At 37.8% G+C, this 15,698-nt stretch overlaps 2 protein-coding genes across 7 annotated transcripts in view; one reads left to right on the top strand and one right to left on the bottom strand.

Moving 5' to 3' along the window:
* Window positions 1-5,270: 5,270 nt before the first annotated feature.
* Window positions 5,271-15,698, top strand: part of LOC134343574 (uncharacterized) — a 219,139-nt gene continuing 208,711 nt past the window's right edge. For 5 of the 6 annotated variants that reach the window (XR_010017274.1, XR_010017276.1, XR_010017275.1 and 2 more), the window contains exon 1: window positions 5,271-5,472. Coding sequence is in view for 3 of the 6 variants with exons in the window: in XM_063042320.1 (XP_062898390.1) it covers window positions 5,391-5,472 (82 nt within the window). In the remaining 3 variants the exon portion in view is untranslated. Of the gene's footprint in view, window positions 5,473-12,099; window positions 12,273-15,698 lie in introns of those variants that run through there. The other variant, XM_063042321.1, reaches the window with a different exon arrangement.
* On the bottom strand, window positions 5,955-11,026 carry dlx6a (distal-less homeobox 6a). The gene is made up of 3 exons (XM_063042319.1): window positions 10,538-11,026; window positions 9,673-9,866; window positions 5,955-6,762 (listed from the first exon to the last, which is right to left on the bottom strand). Exons 1-3 carry the CDS (start codon window positions 10,824-10,826, stop codon window positions 6,514-6,516), a joined length of 732 nt encoding a protein of 243 aa, XP_062898389.1. The 5' UTR covers window positions 10,827-11,026; the 3' UTR covers window positions 5,955-6,513.

Here is a 15,698-nt window from a genome sequence, read left to right as displayed (position 1 = left end):
TGTTTTACTACTATATTGCAGGCGAGGGAAAATGAATAACATACAGTCTGTTGACGTTATTCTATCCCTCCAGCAATCGAAGCATTAAAAGCTGTCAAATCACAACCCATTTTAATTGTTAAACTGCATGTCCAACGACAAGCTTGGCTTGCTGTAATTTGATACGGCATACAACAGCAATGTTTAAAGTCTGTGAATGCGACTGTAAGATTTAAGTATCTAAGAAATACGGCACTTGGCACATTTTACTGCAGGAAATACAGCCTCGGCTAATTACTCTCATCGTGTATTATGCAACCACAATCAAGTTTACTGTCACTACGTCAAGTTTAGTATCTGAATTGTTTATGGGGAGCGTCCTTTTGTGTGGGTCATTTCCAGCATACTCTGCATGGATAGACAGAAATTCGTGGAAATATTAAAGCTTCACCCACAACCGTTTTCTGAAACCAAACTTCTCCTCAAACCTGCACCCTATAATCATCCGTGCATTTTAACTTAAATAAGAGTTACAGTTGAACGTGTGTTCGCATTTGAAATAAATAGATTTCCCGGCGCGCAACCAAATAGATCTTAACAGGGAGTAAATGCATAAAGGACTTGGCATAGGAGTGGTGTGCGTCGGGGCGGGAAGAGGGAGTGGGGATTAATTTATTAAAATCTTCACACAAGATGCGAAGAACAATCGGATTATGAATGGAAGGGAAATGTCTCGTTGGTTTATGTGCTGGTTTCTTGTTCTCACCGTTTCTGTTTTCATTGGCATTCTGTGCTGATTTCTCCCTTAATCGTGTGTTGATGCTCACAACTGTTTAATTCGCTGGTACTAAAGCGAATATTGGTTTTAGGATACATAACAACGTGAATTATTTAGGTGACAATGTTTCTGAAAATGCTGAGGAATGTATCATAGATGTAGAGATTTTTTTCCTTCGACGAAATCATGGATAAATGTAGTATAATTTTACCAAATCATTGTGGTTACGTATGGGAGATGCATTCTGTCTGGAAGTCAAGTTGGGCGATAAAATTCCAAATTTGCAAAATCTCCAAATTTGGAAAGGTCCTGACACTAGATCAGTTCCCAAATAACAACGTGCTCCCCATGCTCAGTGTTCATCAAACAAAGATTCGATGTTGGAAATTATTTTATTGTAATAAGTAGTGCCCAATCTTTTCTTAAGACACGTGAAGGATGCCGCGCGGGAACATTACCTTTCAAACCCGATCTACCAGGCCAAGGACTTGAGCGGACCGCTACCGAGCCTATGAAAAGACTGCAGGATGTATCGTATGCAATTTAAAATTCACTTTACCAATTGTCTATCGAATCAGGGAACTGGCTGCTTATGTTTCAACGTCTCACATGCGAACAACATCAAGAAAGCGATGCATTTTGTTGCAAATTTGCAAATATTCATTGAAACCTACGTTTGTTTAAAGGGACACTCTGATTAGTGACACTACACTCTAACGCGGTAACCCACACGTTCTCTCATGAACCGTGGTTTGCATTTGTCCTTAGCATTCACATTTGTTTCTTTCCACTTTTCGACTGCAATTTCGCCCGCTGAGAACAGGTTCGATTAACAATGTGCGTTTTCCACTCAACAGCCATCTGTTCTGTGCAAATAACGGAGAAAACAGCCGGAGTGGACAGTTGCAGCGCTGTAATAACTCGTAGTAATTATCCCTCAGTCTGGATTAAGATGTTATTATCATAATCTGGACATTTACAATTGCCTATAATTTGCAAAGATGCGCCTCTGCTTGATTACAGTAGTTTTTATAAACCCAGTCATCCCCAAAATACTGACAGTAATAATAGCTAATTTTGCTGGCAATATAAGAAGTAGCGGAGTGTGCAAACAATTTCACACCTGGGTATGCGCCACTCAATCGGTAGAGCCAACGCTTCTGCCCGGTTATGCAGCACAAAGGTTTGACCCGTCGCAAAAACACTTGGTTCACAATGTTCTTTGGTGGAAGGTTGGAAGGATATGTACTTGGAACAGGCATGCACTGGCAGGTGTGAAACTCTCTCAGTTTGTATAGTTATGTATAGTTATATATTAAGAAATTTCATGATATCTCCTTGATGAAGGTAGGCGAGTTTATGCCTGAGGACAAGGGAAAGGAAAAGTATTTGCGGTTTTGTGAATAATTCGGGACTTCCTGTTTGACGTTGATCACTTGTGGATGGATATTTCCTCCGGACAATAAGACTAAGAGTGGTCGGATGCTTGGATAGAGTAAGTTGAATGACCTTGCGAGGGATGGACTCAATACACAATGTTTAGTAGATTATATATCTGGCCATGTTCTGTCGTGTTGCGGCATCTTGTATTGAACATATTGCTCCAAGACAACCTGGGGAAGACAATCATCGGGAGAGCAGTCTGTCTGTCTGTCTGTCTGCTTGCCTGTTTGTCTGCCTGTTTGTCTTGCCTGTTTGGCTGCCATCTATCTACAGTAGCTATCTATCTATCTATCTACCTACCTACGTAGCTATTCACCTATCTACCTTCCTACCTTTGCTTGTCTAATTGTGCAATACTCATATAATTTTAAAGCAGTGCGAAAATGACACATGCAGCTGACAACAGTACTGAGATATTACAAATCCGGGCAATATAGATGAACAGAGTATTCTCTAAAGGTCTGACTGGTGATCTTGTTAACTACTCATGATCTCGAAAAAATATATTAAATATATTTATTTTGTGGTAAAATACAGTTGCTATCATTATCATAGGGAATCTTTTCGACTATGCACATGGCATGAAAGTTCTTCCCTAACGTTTCCAAATAATAGTTTTTCTTTTGTGAAATAGTGTTGTGCTTTATGGTGTCAGACAACTATCAGGCCGTAGTGATGTTGGTAGGAAAATCTTGCTTCGGAGGAGCCGAAGCAGGAGAATTAAACGTGGCTTTGTGTTTTGACTAACTTTTCCCTAGGCAGTTCACTTCATTGGCTTAAATTATGTGGCGTGTTCACTTTCAGAGAAAGCTGTGTATTTTAGTGCCGTTTTATTCGTGTCTGAGAGGGTTCGAGGGTAGTAGAGAGAGATATAGAGAGAATACGTTTCCTATTTTACTCTTCAGCGCTGCATTTATGATCTCAGCCCAGTTCACATGCGGGATGTCAGAAGGTATTTCACATTTGCTTCGCCTGCCATTTCCATTGCTCCACATCAGGAGTCGGTTCGGGGGTCAAGCGGAAATGCAACTTCAGCCCGGAAAAAAAATGGTAAAATTAACTCGAGATTCTGGTGTGCGTCTTTTTATATATAAACAGACACGGTGGGGGGAATGGGATGTAGATAGTTATGGGCTCGCTCCCTACAGGCCCCCAAACACACACAAAAAAAAACAAGCAACTCTTCGGAGGGGGCGGGCGTGATCGGGAACGCACTGAGAATCTGTAACTATACATGGTATTAAACTTTATCTCATTAGAGGAGGGCTGGGCCTGTCCTGTTTGTACTTTGTAATTTTTCATTGCAACTTTCAGTTCCAACCAAAATGCTTCCAAGGGAATGAGGAACACTAATGTTGGAAAATGTGTGCGGTTCTCACCGTTCCAGAGAAGAACACTTAACGTTCGGATCCAGAAATTCTCTGCATGTTGTCCTTTCATTCTGAATCGAGCTCACTCGCTTTGGGAGTTCAACACTGAGCGGGGCAAATGTGACTTGAGTAATACGCTTCCCTTTTTTAGCTAGAGGAACCGAAGCAGCTACACTAACGAAGGGAGTAAAACGTCCCCCGCACATTTGCTCTTCATTGCCTCGTAAAACAAGCGCTAATTTCCCACTAATGTGGCATTCATATGCCATCGACACGGGCTTGAAATCTTAACTGCAGAGCTCACTTAACGTTTAAAACTTCTAATCGCGAGTCCGAAATACGAGAGGGATATCAACTCACTTTATTTATTTTACTTTGAATGAAGGCTAAAAATTAATTTTAATTTGGAAGCAATTGTAGCCAAACACACAATGAATATTCACAAATGTCGTTGGCTGATCTTCCTAATGAAAATATATTGTATAACATTAGTGGTGTTGATTTACAGTTAATTTATGACAATCTTCACCTTTTTATAAATACATAGTTAATTTACAATGTAAAGATGGATCTCGGTTGCATATAGATTAGAATATAATCTATAGCGTATTTATTTCTCATTGTATGTTTCATTAGATGAATTATCTCATTTTGACCGCACACCTGTCATATTAAGGTGCTCCAGATTTCCCCTATCTCATTTCTAAAGACACCGTTAAAATATTAGCCTACGGGATAATATTTGATACGAGACAGTGACGAATACAGGGGGCGTTGCATCGCTTAGAAGAACTATATTTATGCAGCGAACACAGCGACAGATAAACAACACGGATGAGGATTTGATGGCCGTTCATTCCGTCTGTTCAGCAACTTGATCGTGGATTCCAAATGGAAATACCACCAAAAGTCTTGGACGTGAAATTGGAAAGTTATAATCATGCTTGTTCTGTAAACGCACAGGTGTACACTGTATGCATTCCCCCGATGTGTTAGAATGTCAAAGTGAAAAACCAAAATCACACCCATTCAGACTCGATACACTCACCCAATAAACTAAGTACATCATAGACTGGAAAATACAATGTCTTGAAATCGCGACTTTAATAGAAAATTTGCCCAGAAATGTATGAAATGTGTTTTGTATTTAACTTGTGCCAGTAGAATTGTGGACTAACCTTACTTACTTTAGTATTTTTTCATCCTACCGATCAATCAAATTCTGTCCGAATAATTCCACAAATTTCATCCACTTCTTAAATAGTTGTGCAATTAAAATATGCGTTAAGATCATTAAAAAGACTGGCATATGGTTTACTTGAATTATACAAATGTACCAGTGTTCAGGTTTTCTCGGAATTACATGCAAAATGTTTCTCCAGAACCATTATTTGAAGTTCATTTTCTTTTGCAGATGTCTGCTCCCTTTTTTGCTAGGTCTAAAAGCCTCTTTAACTGGTTTCTGAATAACAGAACGTTCTATTCTTTCTCTTTTGTTTAATTCTTCTTCTTCCTGAATTTAAATAACGATACCTCTTTAGTATTAAAAGTGGAAGAAAATTACATGTAATTACCTTTGACTGTAAAAACGCTGTAATCAGCGGGCTACATCAAAAATTACCCTAATTATAGTCGCTTTTATGATGGTCTAAACCTTTCTCGCGAATAATACGGTAAATTGTAGCAAGTATCAGCTTTAAATTGGACGGGGCTGCAGCTGGAGGTTTTTGTTTAGTATTGATCGTGTTGGATTTTTACATTAGATTTTCTCAGTTCGTGAAAAGCAGTCAATATTGCCAGTGGAGTGGCGAGTCCATTAGATGAGATCAGAACCGTGGCTGATAATAGGACTCTGTAATTTACTTCCTTGGTTGCTCACAAGAACCAAACAACTATATATCAGTAAGTAATAATGGTTCTGTACATACTGTCAGTTATTGTCATTTTGGAATTTTGGACATGTCTTTTCTTTGTCAATTGAGATCAATGGCCAAATTTCAAAGGCTTTCATTTGATGTTTATAGCTCCTTGGTTACATAGCTCTGAACATTGCGTGATCTTTAAAAAAACACACATTTGGTTGTTCTAACACAGTTAAAATATTCACGTGTGAATTGCAGTTTATCCTAAGGACAACTGGAATGTCTACAAAGAGTGCGCGTGGTTTCAGATTGTGTAGCTGTTTGTATTCCCTCAGTGTGGTCTTTGTTGCAGAATAAGTTACAGAGCATGTCATGATACTGCTTTAGAATTTAATAAGTTGGCTTAAAGCAACGAGATTGAAATGTTAATGGCGTTTATAGTTTGTTATGGTATATCTTTTACTGGTATGTGGGTATGATGTTCTGACATTTTCATCCTGTAGTGCCTCTCTGAATGCAATTTGAAACCAAACATCACGTTTTCCCTTTCAAAACGGTACAGGTTTTACTATGCGGGAATTATTGTCAATGGCCTCTGTATCCTTGAAGTGAAATTCTTTATTTGTACTTTTTAATGAAGTTAACCACAAGACACATTGACTTTTTCATGATTTATTACTCAATATGAAAAGAAACATAACCCATATAAACTATGTACAACTAAAATTAAACAATATATACATACAACGTGTATTTTATCTGCTTCCAGTGCGTATTAGCATCACCAACCCACGCTGTTTTAAAATCAGCATAAAATCTTCCATATTGCATTCGTATTTTTGTGATCATCAGATCTTATGAACTGTCTGGAGACAGTGGCGGACTTTTTGTAATGTCTACAGTCACCGACCATCCCTCCATTTTGCCCAGTGCCAGTCCGATTTAACGTGGCTTTTAGCGACTGTAATCGTTGCTAGATCTTCCATTCAACATGGTGACTGGGCATCTGGGCAGTGTCTAACGACGGGTTCCCTTTAACCCCATTGAATTCACTCCATTGAAAGATTTTGGTTTCAGGATGCTACATCATCTGTCTTTGCATGTTGTCTTGGTGGCTCGTGGAGTACCAGGGAGAATAACCAGCCATATAACTGTTAGAGGCCATATTGACACCTTTGGCCGAAGCTGAGATGTCCCACACTGGCGGGATGGTTGGGGAACGAGGGGAAAGACCAGCCGATCCGGACACAGAATCATTCTCCAGGGGATTTCCACCCTGTTTCATCAGTTTCTTAAATTTTGAGCGTTTATTCTGGAACCATATTTTTACCTATAATAAATAACGTACGAGTGTTAAGCGGTGTTCAGTATCTTTTTTAAAGAGTTAGCAAATGGTCAACAACTCTGATAGTGGCATTTTAATATAATATAATATTTAGTAGAAATATAATCAGAAACGATATTGTGAGAAAGAACGAACAAAGCAAATAACTGCACAAAAGCAGATGGCCGGGTTTTTAAACAAAAAGTTCTGCATATTTCTTTCTTGTGTTTCAGCGCTGCTTTGTCGTTTATGTATCATTGTGAGTGGATTATTGCGCCATGGCAATTAAATGGCAAATGAAACGCTTCCTATTTTTCACCGATAGCCAACAGAAGGATCTACGCTATTCTGTGATACGGCAATAATTTATAAATTGAGAAGTAAACATCCTGCAATCTTTTTAATAATCTCTTACATGTATTGTATCCTCAGTGTGTATGCGTTAGCAAATCTACCTCATGTCTCGTAATACTGAAAGTAGCATTCTGATGCTCGGGCAACATTGTATGTAACATATACGTCGACACTTTTTGAGCTTATTGTTTATTTAAACATATTGAGGCACAGATTGTGCGCATATACAGTATGCACCACGTTCTTTCGAAAGGATAAAGCTCAGTCTGCCTCGTATTTCAATGTTCAACACAAGGAGTGAGATTTTAAAAGGCCGAATAAGAAACGCCTTGTGTTTTCAACTCAAGGGCCGCCTGAATCCGAGATGTGGTTAGCATTATGATCATGATTACCGATTTAAACAATATTTCGTTGTAGGATTATGCTGTAGAAGTAATATATTTAAAGAGGATTTTAAAAAACTGTGGTTCCATTCTAGGAAGGTAAACAATGCGGATTTTTATAAAATTCCAGCAATGTTGCTGAGAATGACTACATGTCTACAGTTCCGCCTTGCACCATACAATATTTGCTGTTTCATAATTACAGCTACTTGTGACTATACAGTATATGTTATTGAATACGCAGATTTTAAGCCTTTCCTCTTCATTCTTCTAAAGCTAATCATAAATGCTCTTTTACATCATAACTGCTTCTTATCCCATCTCTTTCCATCTCACTATCCCCATCCCCCATTCTCACACCATCGCCACCGACATTCCCCATAAGAAGCTGAGGTGACGTAGAAATTGTTTCGTGTCTAACAGGCGGCTGAAAACAGACAGGCATAATCAAAAATGCAGTATGAACACGACTGGTAAGCTTTATGTTTAAATACAGAGTGGGTTTAATCATTCATGAATAAAAATCTACATTGCTTTCAAATCTGACGTACCTTAGATTTATTACACTGCGCTTTGGTAAATGTATTGAAACATGGCAGCCATCGGAAAAGTATTTACTTAGATCCGGTGCATTTGATATCATTGGGTATCGACCCACTTTTGTGAAATTAGCTTTACTTGAAAATTATTAGAAAGACTGGAATCCTAAAAAATTAGTCGGGTTTTTTTGCAAATTAAAATCAAATCAGCTGATTTGGCAAAACGCTGCGCTCATGTATCTTTAGAATTCCGCTACGCTTAAGTTAGCTACTACATCATTCTAATTTCTTTAGCTTGATCTTTAAACAGGCATTTTTAGAAAACAATTAAAATGAACGAGAAAATTGTTAATTGACACATTTAAACTGAGTGCAACATAAATTTTTAATTGATTCCCAGTAAACAATAATTGGTAAAAGTAAAACCGTGTCTGTAACTACGAGCCAAGAGTCACTTAAGTACTGAATTAACTCAAAATTCGATGCATATTTTAGTCTCCAACTATTATCTATCATATTATTGTCAGCATTCAAAATACTTCCCAACACTCACTGTAAATTAATCAAGTGAGCTCATGTTTAAGAAAATTATATTCCAAAGGTCTATGCTAGAAAAATTATCCAAATATTGTTTATCCGGGGATTCAACCCCTTGTAAGGAATTTTACCAACTTGTCTAGCTCAAACTTATTTCTTAGATGGCATTATCCTAACCAAACATGCAGCTCTAAGTAGGTGTTGACACTTCCTTAACCTGCGTTTTTAAAGAAAACTCAATCGAATTCAGATCGGGAAAGAATTGCAATCGGCTCCTGTCCAATCGTGCAGTAACACCCGCTTTCATATTTAATAGTTTATTTTCATCTCTGACTCCTCCTGATGGAACAGGACATCTAATTTTGTATCAAGAATATCTTCTGAACTAAATGATAGATAGTTCTGAAGATAGATCTGGCTTATAGGAACGAGGGAAAAGTAATATGTTAATTTTATGTGTGCTGTTATTTAACTGCACGTGGGCAGCACATGTGGTCCACTCGAGGTGAACAAACTTCTTCCACTGCGGCTATGTATAAAACACCAAATTCATAGGCAACAAATTTCTTGTAGCTCTCCGCTAGTACAGTACAGCCAATTATTCTTTCTGAACAAACATAATGTAAAACGGGAGTTGCACTTCAAAGGGCAAAAATTCTTGGGAACGTCGCTTAAATCAAGTTACATCTAATTGCCTTACCTCAAAAATATCCCGATAAAACGGTAAAATAAAGTGTTGTGATTTGATTAATCAGATATTCGCTACAGGACGAGAGGCACGTGAGCTCTTAAAGCTGCAGTTACCATTTTGTTCTTTGGAACGATTGTTTTGATGTAAACTGAAACTATGCAGAGAGATAATTATCTGAAACTGAAAAGGCGACGCTTAATGCAACTCGGACAATGTGATAGGAACTGAGTAGGTTAGCGTTTCTGTGCCATTACATGCAACGTACTGGTAAGACATCGCCTGCATCGTTAATGAATACTCATTAATGGGTTCTTTGAAATTGGACCTTCATAGCATCTAAACATAACTTAAAAATTTAAAAAAGGGTTGGAGTAAAATCAGATCCGATGTTTTTTTTTCGTGAGTACTATACCTGAGTCTGCGTGAGTCCCAGTGAAGCGGCGAGTTCGGCTCTCTCGGGCAGGGCTAAATATTGAGTCTGTTGGAAACGGTGATTCAATGCCTGCAGCTGTAGACTTGAATAAATAGTTCGAGGCTTGCGGATCTTTTTTCCTTTCCCATTGAAACGTATCTCACCGTTTTCAATCACGGTTGTCTTTTGTTGCTCTGGAAAACAAGAGTGTGCCGACGTGTTTCACGGCTTATTCACAGCTTATTCCTAAATCTATTTAAATGTGCATTGCTTTGGAGATTTTCTTCGGCCTTATAAGTACATTTCTTTATTGGCTTTTAAAAACGAGTACAACCCGACTAACGATTCCACCGGGTTAAAGAATCTTTACTTCCACAACACACACTGTGCCTACAGCCCGCTCCCCTCCGTTCCGGCAAATACAATGAAAAAAATATTTAACAAGTGGCTTTGAAACAGGCTATTTAACAATAGGATGAATCGATTAACACAGTACCAATTGATTATAAATGCACGTACACGATACTCCCTATTGACAGAGGCAGCCACAGTATAGATTCTTGATGATGAAAGTGTATATTCCATAAAATTAGCGGTCAGATATCTGAACTGCATCGGCATATTATCCCGAAACAGAAGGGCAGGAAAAGGCATACAGTACGACAAACTAAAATTTCAAATGAGAAACTACCAAAAGAAATTGACGTAATTAAGACTAGCACAGTAGGAAAATATCAATTGTCGAAAAAAGAAAGATGTAGGTTGCTGAAGAAGGAGATCATTTTGTGACTCAATAAGCTTGTCGATTTAATCAAGAAGACAGAAGCCCGAAACTGGGCAACTCTGGGTCTGGTAGAAGACTCACCTGCCTCGTCTAAACGTGTCTGGCTGCCAGTGTTGTTGCTGTGGTAGGACGGCAGGTAAGGACTGTGATGAGAGTGACTCACGTAGGGATAAGGCAGAGGTCTGTTGTAAGTGTTGACGGCCGGGTACGAGCTGTCGTGCTGGTGTGAGTGTCCTGAGTGCAGACAATGCACCGGGTAGTGACTGTGAGACATGGCTGGAGAACTTTGCTGGGACTGCTGGCCAAACTCCATGAAAGCTGATTTGGAGTCCGGGGCTTCCAAACCGTCAGCCATCGTAGTCATGGTCATTATAAAACTCAACCGAAAAAGAAACTCTTAAAAGCGAAATATCTGTCTTTTTCATGAAGAAGGTAAATCTCCCGAGGAGAAAGTGCGAACGTGTTAACTCCTATTGTTTTTAAGTAGAAGGTTTTTGGACTTCCAAGTTGAGTGGAGGACGGATGGAGTTGAGGCAGTCTTTTGCTAAAGTTAAGGCTCTGCTTTCAGACTTGATGCAGATGCTGTAATGTGCCACAAGTCGAGTGATTTGTCTCCAAAGGGCAGCGGCTTCTGATTGGTCATCTCTCTGCCTCGTCATCCTCCTGCCACTTCCACTCGATTCAGTGGATGCAGGCAGCAGTGGGTTAAGCAGGCTAACTTAGAGCACAGCCCAAACAACCTTTCGCAACATCGCCAATAATTGCTTTCGCTTTGCAAATATCCAAAGGATTTATAACCTCCAAAACCACACTGTTATTTCCATAGCACTGGGCCACAATGCCGAAAGATTATATTTCTAGTGTCAAAGGATTGAACTTTTATTCTTAAGTAGTCTTATTTTTAATAAAAACCACATTCAAAAACAACAAACGTTATCTGTGTAATAATTAGGCAATACATTGTGTGTGTGTATATATATATATATATTCGCGCGGGACTCTACGATAAATTAATCAATACTTTGCACTTAAAGATTTTTTTTAACGGAAGTAGCGGGAGAACGTAGACAGTTAACTCAGCGGACATAATAGCCCCACTCCTGTCTGACGAGGAAGCCCCAGCGCTCTCAGTTAACTCCTCCGGGTCCACGGGAATCAGAATATTCTCGCCATCTTCAAAGATATGCAAATTATGAACGTGGTTGGCGGTTTGGCAAATCTGAGTAAATACGCGATTTAAAGTATCCAGACGTGCCTTACAAAATTAATTAGGTTTAAATTATGAATGGATTCACTGTGTTATCAATATAATTAAATATGTAACAGTGTTATATTTATTTTTGGATGATGTGTGTAGAGATAATTATGGATCTACTTAGAAATACATAAAACTTATCTTAATTATTCTAAAATTGCTACAATGAATTTCCCCACATTTGTCTTGTAATGATTATGACCGCATTTCGAATAAAATAGTGGATATAGCATAAATTATCCTCTAATTATATGCTACTGCCGCATCAATTATCCTCTTATCAAAGTGGTTGTCTAACTGCAGCCTTTAGTATCAATGCTCATTTCACTATAAAAAGAACTTTATAACTGTTATTTATCTGGTCTTTTAAATCTCATCTCATGGATGGTACTATCCCTTTCCCCTACATTCAACTGGGAGTAAAGATTCTGAGAAGGCTTGCTCAGTGCAAAAATACGGAAGTCTCTATTTGCAAGTGTACACTGAAAAAGAAACTAATTCAGATGACATACATTTCGAATGGACCTTGCGACAATATCAGGCATCCACCTGACGGAAGAGGTAAGGCTAACTTAAGTATCCTTTAAAATGAAATGCAATCTATCAAAACAATATTGATTAGCAATATCACTGTTAACTGGAAGGTTAAACTCGGCGGCAGCTCTTTCGCTTGTATCTGCAAGAAACCCTCAACATTTTAAATAATGTATTAACAATATTAAAAGATTCCACCATGAATGCAACATTGCAAATATGGAACAATACGCTGTATATGTTTGGCATGTCGAATGGTGGGAATACAAGGTGACTACTATCTGTTAATGCCATGTCGGGTGATCACAACACGTCTGTCTATTCAGAGCCCCAATCGGCTGCTTTTTATGGGTTCAGTGCCGAATTATAACATAAATTTAGCCAACTGTATTTTTTAGCTTCGTTTTCGTATTTACATAAGAATTGGAAATATGATCCACTTTACACCATTAACATGATTCAACATAGATCAGTTTACTTTGAACGACGAGAAATCCTTTTCAACCCATTAGGCTAGCTGTCGATTTTGCATCATTTTCCCGAAGTGAACAAACCTTTGAATTTTGTCTGTTGGGTTTCGGGCATATCTTCAGATTAGTATAACAGAGAACGAAATCATACAGAGGGAAATAAACGAGGTAAGAAGCGAAAGTTAAGAAAAGTGGAGACACAACTGCTTTCATTATCGTTAACAACTAACCCAGGAAAGGGAATTACTGAACTTTAAAATAAAATCCAGGCCCTTTTTAAACCAATGGGTAGTGAAATGCATTCTGGTTTCTTTTTAGTGTAAACAAAATGTAGAACTTATTAGAACAATTACACATTCCAGTATGATTTATACACAATGCACTTTCTTGACTTTATTAGGCAATTGCATCATTATATTAAAATCGTCAACTTAAAGATCAAATTATATTCTTCTTTATACGGCAATAATTAAGCGGTATTGCATTAAATTAACAAATGACTCGTTTGAATGCTTTCGGTCATAGTACAGAAATTGTACAATATAAGCAGCGAGGTGTTAAGATCTAGGCTGCATTGCCAGCAGCGATTTGCTTCCCTTAGCCGTTATTAAAGTCGGCATTGTCCTGAAGGAGATTCGTTGCCTGATGTTATTTCTCCCACTGAGAAGATAATTTGCATCGATGAATAGGATGGCAGCAGTTCAGAAGAGAATAGGGCTAAATTCTAAAACCCTTGCGTTGTTCACTGACAGGTGCAACCGGACATTGTCATCCCGTATCATTACTGAAGCAAACATTCAAACACATAGTCAAACACAAGGCCAAATACATGTCTGATGCACACGGCTGAACCATGAAAATAGATTAAAAATTATTAAGAATTGTAACGCGCAATAAGAGTTATATGTGAAGCAAGAATACGTTTTATATTTCTGAATCTCTCTGTGAGAGCAACTGTTACAACCAGACCAATGATACACATATCAAACCGCTTTGTACTTCTGGATCTACAGTATTCTACAGGATGATATTTTGTTTATATTGACATGAATGTACTTCTACGAACATTCATATTTTGAGAAATGTTTGAAATTACACAGCCATTTATGATTTTCAATAAATATTTTTAAGTGCATGGAAAAAAAATGACCACTCGCTATTATCTGAGAACTTGGTCATTCTATACGTTCATGCCTCTTTGGCCACCTAACATCTGAAGATTTAATAGGCCTGCACCCATTGTTATTTCCCGTTTCCTCACTCAGTCTCTCCTTCAATTCAGCGTTAAACAGATTAAACGATGAATTTAACGATGCCCTATACTAAACAAGTAATTTCTTAAATTAAACCGAAAAGTTAACTTTAAAAATGTGCAGAGATTAAAAATAAAATATTTTAATGTAGAATCTTCCCTCGTTGATTTGATTCTAGGATAGATTAGGTGCATCGGCAGATTATTTTCTAATTTACATTGGGTTATCCGGTTATGGTCACAGACAAATATCAGAAATGAACGGAGTAGAGAAAAAATAGGAGAATACCATGAAAAAAAGTTTTGGGTTCTCTTCCTTTAAAAAAATAGCGGAAACAGGATTACGAAAAGCTAGAAAATATTCTACCAGCATTTCATGGCTGCACCTTTGCAACAGAAAACCGATATTAACACCGCCAATAGATAGCTCGTAATTTTCTGTCACAGCAATCGTGTAAACATTTAGTTGATTAAATATTTTTACAGTTAGTTTTATACGTATTACGGAGAAATAAACGCACTATTTTCAAAAACAATGCAAAGCTTTTAAAACGACCTAGTGACTGTATAGTACTGGTAAACTGAATTTGTTAAGCAGTGTATGCATCTATGGAAGATCCTGTTTACATCCAACTGGGCTAGAAGGTTATTTAATCATCTAAAGATACTCAACTTCCTGCAGAGATTATCCGTCTACAGTTAGAAGATACCATTGTGTTTTTGGTTTAAGTTTGGTCGTAAATGGCGAAGATATTTTTTTTACGAAAAATAACACGATAGTTACTTAGTAGACCAGCAGAGTCACCGATTTGCACGCCAATAATGTCAAAGGAATTATAAACGTATTACATTCAAATTCTGCACCAGCTTCACTATGTAAGGCAACTCAGGTCTACTTGAGATACAGATAATCTATTTTGCTGCGCACCAACTACTTTATCTTGTTATCAAATCAAGTGTTCATAAATCTCTGAAAGTTAATCCACATTGCGGACGGTTGTCGTTGTTATCAGGAAGAGATATTTATTATCCTTGTCATCACTCTCTTTATTCTTGATGCGTATACAGTGTTTTAAAGCATACCCACTGCGAACAAATCTGCACATCTTGATTCTTTTAATCAAAAATAAAACAAGAAAAAAATTGGCACAAACATTATAGCCGAATATTTCAAAATTAATACAATAGAAACTAAAAGAGTTGTTCCTGCTATAAAGTAGGAATGGCACGTTTAAAAACATGGCTACACGGGGCCTGCTAACAATGAAGCGATTGTAAACGTGAACATTCCCGTGGAGATCCTTCTAAATAAGGTCCAGTGAGAGAGAGAGCTACATTTTGCAACACGGTAACAACTAGGCTGCAATTTACAAAAGGGTAACGATTGTCAGATGTTTTGCTGTTTTGAACAAATAAACAAATAACAGAGATTAAACATTTTATACTTAGACAAGGACTCACAAGCCAAAATAAGGCACTTTTCAATGTAATATTAATTTGAGGTCAACTGTAATGGGATAATTTCTGGGAAGTAAATTTCCATATCAAAATAGGCCCTGTTGAAAAAGCTAATAACAGTGCGCTTGTTCATATTTCACATTGAATACAGCATTCTCATAAATTCGGGTGAAGTGTGTGAATAAGAGGTTTGCACCTCTCTGGTTTCAATGGATGATTTGGGTTATTGCTTACATTTTTGAGGTTTGGAAAGGAATTTAGCGGTCACTCTTC

This window comes from Mobula hypostoma, chromosome 3, assembly GCF_963921235.1.
Source record: "Mobula hypostoma chromosome 3, sMobHyp1.1, whole genome shotgun sequence".
In the NCBI taxonomy this organism is placed as follows: Eukaryota; Metazoa; Chordata; class Chondrichthyes; order Myliobatiformes; family Myliobatidae; genus Mobula; species Mobula hypostoma.
The sequence above is the reverse complement of the archived record's forward strand: the minus strand, read 5'-3'. Positions and strand labels throughout refer to the sequence as shown.

Bases quoted from the DNA above. Each gene is read 5' to 3' on its own strand.
- dlx6a (XM_063042319.1), bottom strand. From the start codon at position 10,826: ATGACCATGACTACGATGGCTGACGGTTTGGAAGCCCCGGACTCCAAA. The intron at 9,867-10,537 runs GTGAGTCTTCTA...CTTGTTTTCCAG, and splicing joins GACACGTTTAGACGAGGCAG to AGCAACAAAAGACAACCGTG. The intron at 6,763-9,672 runs GTATAGTACTCA...TATTTATTATAG, and splicing joins TGGGACTCACGCAGACTCAG to GTAAAAATATGGTTCCAGAA.